At 44.3% G+C, this 12,846-nt stretch overlaps 1 protein-coding gene across 1 annotated transcript; it reads right to left on the bottom strand.

The window, feature by feature from the left end:
- Nucleotides 1-1,967: 1,967 nt before the first annotated feature.
- LOC126988693 (oocyte zinc finger protein XlCOF26-like) lies at nt 1,968-4,887 on the bottom strand. The gene is made up of 2 exons (XM_050847051.1): nt 4,651-4,887; nt 1,968-4,470 (listed from the first exon to the last, which is right to left on the bottom strand). The coding sequence occupies exon 2, from the start codon at nt 4,136-4,138 to the stop codon at nt 3,227-3,229; it is 912 nt and encodes a 303-aa protein (XP_050703008.1). The 5' UTR covers nt 4,139-4,470; nt 4,651-4,887; the 3' UTR covers nt 1,968-3,226.
- Between the last annotated feature and the right edge of the window lie 7,959 nt (nt 4,888-12,846).

Genomic DNA, 12,846 nt, shown 5'->3' with positions numbered 1-12,846 from the left:
AGGCGTACAGCAGTTTGCGGGTTAAGAGGAAGAGAGATGAGAACCATGGTTAAGGACACTAGATTGGAATGGAGAACGGTGGAAAGTGGAGTGCCCCAGGGGTCGGTTTTAGCACCAGTACTCTTCCTAGTCTATATTAATGATATGCCAGAGGGAATAAACAGCTACATGAGCCTGTTCGCTGATGATGCTAAACTGCAAAGACATATAAGAAACAGTGAAGACTGCAAGGAGCTGCAAGAAGACCTAAACAAGATTTGGAAATGGAGTCAGAAATGGGAGATGAAATTCAACGTGAAGAAATGTCATGTTATGGAAATGGGAAAAAGTGTAGAAAGACCAAAATGGACATATAAAATGGGAGATCGTGAAATATTAAAGAAAGTAAATGAAGAGAGAGACCTGGGAGTAATAATGCAAGATTATATGCAACCAGGAAGTCATATAAATCAGATCTTTGGTGATACATATAACATGGTGAGAAATATAGGCATAGCATTCCACTACATGGACAAAGAAATGATGGAAAATTAATAACTACTATGATCAGACCTAAACTAGAATACGCAGAAACAGTGTGGTCTCCATATATGAAGAAACACATAATAAAACTAGAAAGAATACAGAGGATGGCAACAAAAATGGTTCCAGAACTGGAGGGACTGACATATGAAGAGAGACTAAAGGAAATGGACTTGCCAACACTAGAACAAAGAAGAGAAAGAGGAGACCTAATACAAATATATAGGCTATTGAGTAACATGGAAGAAGTAGATAACGAGAAATTGCTAAGAGAAGAACCTTCCAGCAGGAATACTAGAGGACATAGTAAAAAGTTGAGGAAGGGAAGATGCTCAAGAGACAAAGAAATATAGCTTCCCACAAAGAAATATAGAGGTTTGGAACAGACTAAGTGAAGAAATAGTATCGGCGAAGAGTGTGCAAAGTTTCAAGGAAAAGTTGGATAATTATAGATACGGAGACGGGACCACACGAGCGTAAGCCCAGGCCCTGTAAAATTACAAGTAGATAAATACAACTAGGTAAATACAACTAGGTAAATACACTGGTAACATTTCTGTGGCTCATGATTCACACAAAGGAGGGAGTTTCCAGCTTAACAGACACTCACAACAGCTCTGGCCCCAGTCAAAGTGAACGTAATAATGCAAGTTATGCCTCCATGAAACATAGGGAAATGGATAAACATGAGAGCTCACAAAGTCAGAAGTGACATCACCTGTTTTTTGTAATAAAAATATACATATATAATGAGTCTGATACCCGCTAAATGGCCGGGTTGCTGCCAGACCAAGGAGGCTATATTAGAGTCTCCTTGTGCCAGACGCACGAACACACCACGTGACTCAGCGCGGGGACTTGGAATGTGAAATGCTGATGTGAAGAACATGCCGGCACACATGTGCTCCTGCCGACTTTGTCTTATTCATGGAAGAAACTATAGACAGACAGCCATGTATGAACAGGCTGAAGGGCAGGGCAACACTTCCACCCCAGAAGACACAGCCAAGGAGACAACAATCATGGGAAACAAATGTAAAAAGAAGTGTGGGATGGAGAGGAACAAAACCTTCCCGTGTCTGGCCCAAACATTTCAAGTAATGGCCCTTGCCAGGCACACCCAGACCCAGAACACTTTGCCAACAGTGCCTGGGGAGGAGCTCCACACCTAGCATGGTGTCAGGCAAACCAGGCCACCAACCCCTGGTGTGGGTGCAAGTAACACACACACACACACACACACACACACACACACACACACACACACACACACACACACACACACACACAAACAAATGTAAAACAATATAATTACAGAAAAAAAAGTATGGCTTTAGACAAGGGCGTTCATGTGTAACTAACTTATTGAGCTTTTACTCGAGAGTGACGGACATAACACAGGAGAGGGACGGGTGGGTAGGTTGCATGTATTTGGACTTGAAGAAGGTTTTCAACAAAAATCCACATGCAAGACTATTATGGAAGCTGGAAAATAGAGGAGGACTGAAAGGGAAAATGAAAAACTGGTTGTAAAGTTACTTAAAGGGAAGAGAAATGAGAACAGTGGTAAAGGACATGAAATCGGAATGGAGAAATGTAGATAGTGAAGTGCCCCATGGATCAGTACTGTCACCAATACTTTTCCTAGTATATATAAATGACATGCCGAAGAAAGTAAAGAGTTACATGAGCTTGTTTGCAGACGATGCAAAACTGCTGAGACACATAAGAAATAGTAAAGACTGAAATTCTGCAAGAGGACGTGAATAAGATTTGGGACTGGAGTAAGAAATGGGAGACGAAATTCAATGTGAAGAAATGTCATGTAATGGAAATGGGAAAGAGTGAAGGGAGACCAAAATGGACATGTAGAATGGGAGATGGAGAAATATTAAAAGTTCAAGAAGAGAGATCTGGGAGTGATAATACAAAATAATCAAGTCAGAGAGTCATGTAAATATGATATTCTGAGATATGTATAGAATGGTGAGATATATAGGAATAGCATTCCACTACATGGATAAAGATATGATGAAAAAGATGATTACCACTATGATTAGACCAAAGCTGGAATATGCAGAAACTGTGTGGTCTCCGCATGAGAAGAAACACGAGAAAAAACTAGAAAGAATACAAAGGATGGCAACAAAGATGGTTCCAGAACTGGAGGGATTGTCGTATGAAGAAAGGTTAAAGGAAATGGACCTGCCAACACTGGAACAAAGAGAAAGGGGAGACCTAATACTAATTTACAAATTGTGGAATAAAATGGAAGAAGCAGATAATGTGGAGTTGCTACGAAGAGAAGGAAAAAACACCAGCAACACACGAGGACACAGTAATAAATTGAGAAAAGGAAGATACTTGAGACGTAAAAAAATATAGCTTCCTGCAAAGAAACATAGAGGTTTGGAACAGACTAAGTGAGGATGTAGTATCAGCAAAGAGTGTGCACAACTTTAAGGAAAAGCTGGACAAATACAGATATGGAGACGGGACCACACGAGCGTAAGCCCAGGCCTTGTAAAATTACAACTAGGTAAACACACACACACACACACTTTCTTCTTAAATTTTCAAAATTGCAGACACTCTGCAACCTGCCTTTGATTCCCTATCTGGGCCATGTGTTCTGTTCTCCATGCAAGACAACGCCCCATCCAGCACCTGCTCTCTCCCACACACAGCAGCACAACACAACACCTCAGAGGTGAATCTTCACGTGTCTCGCAATCTCACCTCTTGTCATAAATCGCTTGCCACAAGCATCACACTGGAACCCTTTGTGGCCACAGTGTCTTATGCCATGTCTCTTCAGCCATGACTTCACAAGGAATCTTTTCCCACAAACTTCACACTCATGGTTTTTTTCACCAGTGTGTGTAAGGGTGTGTGTCTGGAGGTGACCCTTCTCAGTGAATCTTTTCCCACAAACTTCACATTTATGGTTCCTTTCACCAGTGTGTGTAAGGGTGTGTTTCTTGAGGTCACCTTTCAGAGTGAAGCTTTTCCCACAAACTTCACATTTATGGTTCCTTTCACCAGTGTGTGTAAGGGTGTGTTTCTTGAGGTCACCTTTCAGAGTGAAGCTTTTCCCACAAACTTCACAGTTATGGTTTCTTTCACCAGTGTGTGTAAGGGTGTGTGTCTGGAGGCTATCCTTCCGATTAAATCTTTTCCCACAAACTTCACATTTATGGTTCCTTTCACCAGTGTGTGTAAGGGTGTGTTTCTTGAGGTTACCCTTCAGAGTGAATCTTTTCCCACAAACTTCACATTTATGGTTTCTTTCACCAGTGTGTGTAAGGGTGTGTTTCTTGAGGTTACCCTTCAGAGTGAATCTTTTCCCACAAACTTCACATTTATGGTTTCTTTCACCAGTGTGTGTAAGGGTGTGTCTCTTGAGGTCACCCTTCAGATGGAAACTTTTCCCACAAACTTCACATCCATGTTTTTTTCCTCCAGTGTGTGTAAGGGTGTGTGTGTTGAGGTGATCCTTCCCACCCAATCTTTTCCTACAACCTTGAGATTCATGATTTCTTTCACCCGAGTGCGTGGGTGCTTTTGTTGAGGTCACCCTTCCCAGGGAGTCTTTCCTCACACTCCTGATACTCATGCTTTCCCTCAGCAGTGTGTGCAAGGCTGTGTCTGATGAACTTGCTCTCAGTCCCAAACTGCCTCACAGTCCTTCCACTCAAACTTTCCCTTTCCTTATGGCTGGAGAAGGCAGCAGCAGCAGGGTGGTGGTGGTGGTGGTTCTTCTGATCGCCCCTGATCCTCACACCAGTGGCAGTCTGCTCTGCTGCTCCTGGCCACTCAGGCTGCTGCCCGGCCTTGCAGCCGAGGGGGCAGCAAGTCTTCCTCACCGCTACTCAGGGACCAAGCAAGCAGGTGAAGGGAAGGATGCACCAAGGAGCAAGGACAGTGAGTGCTGAGCACAGCAAGTGTCTCAGACCCTCACTTCAGCACCAGCACCAGCGGTGGACGTCAGGACACACACACACAGAGTCAGGTGCTGTCTTCTGGCCCTGTGCTGCCCACCTCAGACCCTCACTTCAGCACCAGCGGTGGACGTCAGGACACACACACACAGAGTCAGGTGCTGTCTTCTGGCCCTGTGCTGCCCACCTCAGACCCTCACTTCAGCACCAGCACCAGCGGTGGACGTCAGGACACACACACACAGAGTCGGGTGCTGTCTTCTGGCCCTGTGCTGCCCACCTCAGACCCTCACTTCAGCACCAGTGGTGGACGTCAGGACACACACGCACAGAGTCGGGTGCTGTCTTCTGGCCCTGTGCTGCCCACCTCAGACCCTCACTTCAGCACCAGCGGTGGACGTCAGGACACACACACAGAGTTGGGTGCCGTCACTTAGCGCTGTCCTCCTCCCAGCATGGTGGACATTACTACCTGGTTTGTAAGAGATGTGTTAATGCAATGACTTATTCTTTCAAGGTACCGGCACCCCCCCTTAACAAACAGTTTATATCACTGAAAAGCTGCTCATCAACCCCTTCGTTACGGCTGGGCAGAGAGCGTGGCTCACGGCATATCCGGGCACAGCCGCGGGCAACAATTTTGAAACGCCACCACTGAATACACCCAGATTTAGGCCATAAAACAAACATAGTCATGCATGCACTTGAGCAGCAATAGTAATAATAATATAAAAATAATGGCAATGTCCCCCCCCTTTTTTTCCCACCCTCCCGCTCCCTCGTGTAATGTGTATATTATAATGTACATGTGAGTGTGTGGCTGTGTGTTTAAGCACAGGCTCAGTGCCTTTGCCAGGATGTTATGGAACACGTCAGAGCTGATGGCCGTGGGAACACATGCTGAGCTAACGCAAGAATCAGCAAATGATGACTTTCATCAACAGTCATCAACCGGAACCCACACCCTTCCGGACGATCTAACAAGCAAATAAAACGAGCGAGCAACGCGAAGACGGGGGAGAAGCCGAGAGAAGACAGGTGACGGGCAGGCGAGCGGTGCTCCGCCGCCCCGCGCCCTGTGGTGTGGCTGGCTCTCAAATCGTGCGACTCGCTAACGTAAACTGTAAACTTTGTGTACAACTGTTAATATAGTTAAAATTACATTTTGTATTGGCATTGCCCCGTGAGAGAGAGAACTAAAGTGAACTAAAGTGAACTTATAACGGCTACCGCTCGGCCAACTAAAAGGCTATTGTGTTATCTCACCTACTACAATCAACTTGTGAAAGCAGGCAACGGTACACCGGACCTGACGTGAGATAACAGTTCGCGCCTTAAACATTAAAACACAACACTTAACACAAACCACGTTAAAAACAACGCTTAAAAGCCTTAACATAAATAGTGTGCAGCGTGGTTACGAGCTACTCCGAAATGTTATATAGGTGTTATCTTTCTCTAATATAACATAACATAAAATGGTGGCTGGTGGCCGCCTCGTCATTAACCACGTTAAAAATAACACTAAAAATCTTAACATAAATGGTGTGCAGCGTGGTTACGAACTACTCCGAATTGTTATATCTCTCTCTCAACCATAACTTCAGTGACAGTGTGTGAGGGCAGAGACAGTGAAGCGTGTACCTAGCGTTCTGCTGAGGCAGCGCGCGATCTTCCTGCTCTGTGAGTTTCAAGTCAGCACCCAGCCCCACCCGAGCGCAACGCCCCGCCCCACCCCGCCTCGCACAACCAAGTTTCCTCGGAGGTGTCTAGGCACTTGTTTCTTCCTACGACACAACTAGTCGTAGGTGCGCACTTTTCTTCGCCAGGCAACTCGGACCTTTGAGGGTGACTGGTGGGCGTATATTGTCTGCCCGCCGCCCCTCCCACCACAGCCACCAGCCGACAGACGGCAGACCCTGCCACCCCTGCATCCTGCCCCAGCCACCGGCGAGGCGAAGGATGCAAGCGTGCTGAGTAGTGGGGTATCGAGTTGCTGTCTTCGAGGTTTTTAACACATTTTAGCTGACACTATACATTGATATGGTTTCCGTAATTACACCACTTGTAACATGATTTCATGTGCATTACTATTATTATGTTCACGGGTTTAGGCGTGTGGGGCCGTATCTAATCTATTAGAGTTTTCAGCTGTTGATTTTTCTGGCGTGTGGTTGTTTAATATTTTTCTTGAGTAACATTGTCATGCATTTTATGTCTAATCATTCATTTTCTTTTGTGTGTTTTATTGCACAGTGGAGAAGTTTTGTCTTGCTAAGCCTCACTCATTATTCTTTTTTCTCTTTTATAATGCATTTCAAAGGCATCGAGGAGGAGTGAGCACATACTTAGTGGTGAAGGATTATTACTTCACTTACTTCTGCAGCGATATATTTTTTTTCTTTTACCATTTTACTCCTCATTTTACTAGTAACTCTTTAATGGCAGAGAAACCTGACCCGAAGTTACAAGCTCTCACTGAGGACTATGAGGGGTGGGTAGAGAGAAATGACAAGTACCGTCACGGATAACGGGAACTGTTCTCACGTAAGGAGTGTAGCAGTCTTCAAAGGGTGCTTGCTCCTCCTTCTACGCTGCATGAGCAACCAAGAGGTATTTACTTACCTTACTAATCCCACAATGGCTTCTGCCCCTAATCACCCGCTAACAGCAACAGCAGTTAGGCCTTTCGCAGGCAGCAAAGGAGGCAGATTATTCGGCCAGGGACTTCTCGTTTCAAAGTGAGATTGTCATGGACATTTCATTCGTGTCAAATCCGGGAGATTAAATATCTCTCAGCCGCTCGTAGGTCAATCCCGGGAACGGGAGCACGGCCCTCATAAACAGGAGCGCGTTCACAGGACGGAAGGATTATGATGCGTTTCGGTCACTTTTTCTTGAAACATTTGGGGAAGATGGGCAACACAGCCTCGTAAAAGGGTGTAAATTTTGCTGTGGACACTGTGCAAACGAGTGGCCGTTTTAACGGGCCAGTGGACGCCTATAGGCTATCTACTGATTTGATCTTGTGTTTTAAACAAGGCAACTGGACAGATGGAGAAACCATTTCTGCAGCTAATGCTAGATTATTACTAGAGCTCCTTGTGTACATGATTGTCCTTAAAGTTCCTCTTCGACGGAGTGCAACTTACACGGTTTTATCAGCCAACTTTTATGGCACTTAAAGTAGTTATGGGTCCTTTTTTATGCTTCTTTTGCCGTCGACACGTTCGTCAGGGAGGGAAGCCTTCGAGACCCTCTGACCTAAACCTTTTTGGGTGTCACCAGCGGTAATCAAAATAAATCCTTGGTGTGTTCTTTTACCCGTGGTTTAGGCAGAAATAGTCAGATATATGGGTGGATGGAAATTTGAGCTTTATGATCTATTTTTTTTAATACACAGAATGTGCATAGTGATCGTCTCCAAAGACTAGCACTGGCTTAAGGTTCAGCCTGACGCTGCTTTGTGTATCTTTCCACCACACGACTGTAACCTGCATCCTCGCATTTACTAATTTATGTTTGGTTCCTGAGCTTTTGCCTGCATCTTTTTTTCATGCGAGAAGGGGAGTGCTTGAGTAATACTTTTCACTCTAACCCACTATTTTCTGTTATTGCTGAGTTGATGCAAGGCAGTCAGTCTTCTTCATTTAATTGGACCCGTAATAACCGAGGGTGTAGACTAACATAGGGATAGGGATTTTTTAACCTTCAACCTCATGTGCTTCTGCTTAAAACAGACTTAACTAAACTTGAGCAGATGCTGTCCCTAACTTTTATTGTAACCAGCATGTGAATATCTGTAAGCTTTGGAAGTATGCAGACAAGTCTTACTTACCCTTTGCTTGACATGCCACTGTTACCCGTTACGGGAATTATTTTTGGCGTCACAGATGTCAGTCATCCACGTTCATTATGATCGAGGGATAGGTGGAAATTTGTCTTTTTAATATGATGTTTATTAATGCTGGAATTACTTTAATCAATTATGCTGGAGTTATATATTTCAGTGAGATTTGTTACAACAGTGATTTCACAACTTGGTGACAGGATTTTCTTTTATAGTACTGTAGACCTGACAAACTTAGTATTAGGAGTTAGTGGTGCTGACTGCCAATGGTTCTAAGGTCCTCCAGACTTGTCCTTGTTATCACATTGTAACTATTAGGAGACTCTACGGATAACATAACCTCTTTTCACACAACCTTATCTATTGTTGTAAACCCCACCCGTCTCAAAGGCGTGCCGAGGGTAACAACACTGGCAATTAATTGTCACGCAACGGATGAGTGTTTCTCTGCGACAGTTTTGTGTCAAGGTGTGACTCGAAGGTTCAGTGTGTAGCAGATCTTCTTCAAGGCTTGTTCCTTGTTCTTTTTACTATTCCAAATAGCTCCATTACCATGTATCCTAATGACAGTTTAGTCAATTTAATTTTACTAGGATGTATCATGTAAATAATTTTTCAAGCTATTATTTTGTTTTCTCGGAATAGTACTCAACTTCCACGTCCACAACTCTAGCCCTGATTACCTCAACCCGTATGTACATTACCCATTTCTTGTTACTTCCATGATTATTATCATTGGCAAAGCACAGCAAAGCACAGGAATTAAGAAAGAACAGAGTCAGAAAAATAAAGAGTTTTTGGAGAGTGTAAAACGACAGAGTGATGAAGTGGTGGATCAGGAAGAGGGAGGAGGAGGCCAAGTAAACACCAACACCACCAACAACAACAAGGAAGAGAAGGGAGCGAAAAAGCTTAGGTCAACATTCACTAATGTCGACGGACTTATATAAGAAAAGCTAGAATTAAAAGACTACCTGAACAGAGCTGCACCAGATGTAATGTGCACCACTGAAACAAAACTAGCACAAGGCCCAGAGGTGGCGGGAACAGAGGAGTGCAATTACAATATATACGGAAGGCCACAATAGGGAGGAGTGGGGAGGGTGATGCTGCTCAAAACAGACTTAAAAGTGATCAAAGTGAGAACAGGACCAGAAAATACAGGAAATCTGAAGTGTTTTATTACAGCTGAAAAACTGTCAGTAATGGTGACATGTGTGCCCCCACACGGACGAGGGAAATGTATAACAACCTGTCAGAAGGTACAAGTAAAGCATTAGAGGATACTATTAGAAATAGCAAGAATGTACATAATTCTAACAGGGGGCTTCAGCTGTAAAAATGTCAACTGGGAAAAGTTGGAAGTGGAAGGTGAAGAAAATACATGGGGAGCTAAAGTTTTGAAATTGTCCACAGAAAACCTCACGACACAGTGGGTGAAGGAAGAGACGAGATTTAGAGGAAAGGATGAACCAGCAAGACTGGACTTAATGTTCACTAACGGAACAGACCTGTTAAGTGAAGAGCAACACGAGTGCCCGCTGGGAAAAAGTGACCATACAAGACTAGATTGGAGGAACTGGGCCTGCCAACACTGGGAGAAAGAAGAGAAAGAGGAGACCTGATAGCGCTGTACAGGAACACAAGTGGAATGGACGTGTTGGACAGAAATGATTTAATCAGATGGAAGGGAGGAGGCAACTAAGAGGACACAGCAAGGAGTTGAGGAAGGGGACTTGTTTGAAAGACTTAAAGAAGTACAGTTTTCCACACAGGAGTGTGGATACATGGAGTGGACTTAGCAAAGACATTGTTGAAGCATGTGGCAGTGTCCATATAATGAAGGAAAAGCTGGAGAAGCATAGAATGGGAAAAAGGATTGTCTCAGCTTGAGGTCAGGCCCTGTATACTACAAATAGGTAAATACATTTTGGTAAATATATACACACACACACACACACACACACACACACACACATCTGCATACCTTCATACAAATACACTCCCTCTCCACAGTTTATAGAAAACAAAACATAATCAGGTTAAGGTTTACTTCATGCACCTTTCCATGTCTTGTCTCCTACTTAACAGCTGCTCTTTGGTTGCCACACGTGTGCTCTGCTAACCTTCCAATAGTAATAGTAATAGTAATAGTTAAGGTTTACTTCATGCACCTTTCCATGTCTCGTCTCCTACTTAACAGCTGCTCTTTGGTTGCCACACGTGTGCTCTGCTAACCTTCCAATAGTAATAGTAATAGTTAAGGTTTACTTCATGCACCTTTCCATGTCTTGTCTCCTACTTAACAGCTGCTCTTTGGTTGCCACACGTGTGCTCTGCTAACCTTCCAATAGTAATAGTAATAGTTAAGGTTTACTTCATGCACCTTTCTATGTCTCGTCTGCTACTTAACAGCTGCTCTTTGGTTGCCACATGTGTGCTCTGCTAACCTTCCAGTCTCCCGGAAGTCTGTCACTGGGGGTCAGCGGCTGAATGGTGAGTTGACGCTGCCAAGTGAAAGGGCCAGTCATTTGGTGATTTCTGGAAGGTAAAACAATCTCATAACAAAAGCGTCATATTTTGCCCCAAAATAAACAGTTTCAAAATTATTGGCTACCCTTTCCACCACAGTCCCCCAAGCCAGCCACCGTCTTGACTCGGGTGTAATTCTAGAGGTTTGACCCCAGGCAAGGTTCTAAGGCCTCGGATCATTCACTGGGTAGGCGGTGGCTGAGTGGTCAGCGTGCGGGCCCTGCGCTCACCGCGTTCTGGACGACACGGGCTTGAATCCGCCGATACCACCGGGGATTTTTCAGTCACTGCGAGTGGCCTAAGACTACCCACATGGTGCCCTGAAGACCACCTATCTACCCGGACTCTTGAAAAACCGCCCAAGTCATTCAAGAATGAGCTCCGGGGGACAGCATGAGCCAAGAAAAGGTGGTGCCACTATAAACACTTGCCTGCACCAAGACAGGCTCCGGCCGACCACCAGGCCCCTCAAGAAAGCCAACTGGTGCTACAGGCTTTGAAACAAAAACAAAATAAAGAAAAAAATAAAGAAAGAAAGAAAGATAAATTTGTTTACAAGTTTACTTTGTTCCGGAATTTTGCTCACAAACCAAAAAACTCATAAACCTAAATGAATTTCTTCATTTAAGTTAATGCGGATCCCATTAATGAATCACATACGTATCCCATAAAATATTAACATAAAAATCATTTACATATTTTATACAAAATAAGGGTAATTTTACTTACAAACAGCAATAATAAATAATATAAATAGGATGTGAAAAAAATATACACAAATAAAATAGTGCTGAAAACACAAAGACCGCACACTAGAACACAAAGGTAAGCGTACACGAGCGCGGGTGCTGCCTCTGCCAGTGTGCAATGTGGACTGAAGGCGCCGGCACACTGGGCGCTTTCCTCCAACCGTTGGGGCTAAGAGCAACCGCAGTTGCCCGTACACCTAAATGGGAGCAAGTTGTTGGTGTGGGTAAACACTCCTGTCCTCCCGTCTTTGAAGCCATGATGGTGCCCACAACGGCTTCTTTCTTCCATGTAACTGTAGCAACAAGTCCATAATTTGAGTACCAGCAGCACAAGCCACAGCAGCCCTTACTTTGGCAAGCGGCGCCATGTTGGAGGGAAAAGGCCCAGTGCAACACCAGTTTGAGATCCCAGTCCCAGTGTTTTCCGCTCTGAGCGCTCTCATCTTGCAGCGAACAAAGGGAACCCACGCTCACGTCTTCGACTTGTACAAACAGGATGCTCGTACATCAAGTCACCACTTGTAAAACAAAGCATTTTTAGTGACTTTTTTTCCTCATAATCAAAACGCTCGTAAACTAAGCCACTCGCAAGCCGACGCATCACTGTAAAAAACAGGCCAGTTCACCATAAAACACTTAGAGGTGTTTTCTGTGGTTTGTCATCTTCAGAAAATTGAGAGCAACTAAAGAATAATTAGTTCTTTGTGCTGTCATTACTATTATGTTATTTATAAATAACGTTCAGAAGAACCCAAAATACTTCTATAGTTACTGCAAAAAATTCTCAAGAACCAAAACACAGATTGGGCCGCTGCAAACAGAAGAGGGGAAAACAACACAGAGCCCCAAACAAGCATGCCAAGTACTGATGCAGCAATACAGTAGTACCTTCAGCACCCCTCAGACCCGATCAGTAATCCACGACCCAGTAGCATTCTTCACAGAGGACGCAAGCCACCAAGACCACTTAACTGACATGGAGATCACAGTTAACAACATCAAGGGAGCCATAAAGGAGCTCAGATCAAATTCTGCAGCCGGGCCTGATGGAGTGCCGGCCATACTGCTCCTGAAATGTGGTGAAGTCCTGGCTCACCCCATCCAAAAGTTATGGAGGTGCTCACTGGACACGGGAATAGTGCCAACCCTAATGAAGAGAGCCACGGTGTGTCCAGTCTACAAAGGAGGGGAAAAGAGTCAGGCCAAAAACTACAGACCAGTTGCCCTAACGTCACATCTTATAAAAAATTTT

Source organism: Eriocheir sinensis, chromosome 70 (assembly GCF_024679095.1).
Source record: "Eriocheir sinensis breed Jianghai 21 chromosome 70, ASM2467909v1, whole genome shotgun sequence".
Lineage (NCBI taxonomy): Eukaryota > Metazoa > Arthropoda > Malacostraca > Decapoda > Varunidae > Eriocheir > Eriocheir sinensis.
Note: the sequence above shows the minus strand (reverse complement) of the source record. Positions and strands in the feature narration are given on the sequence as shown.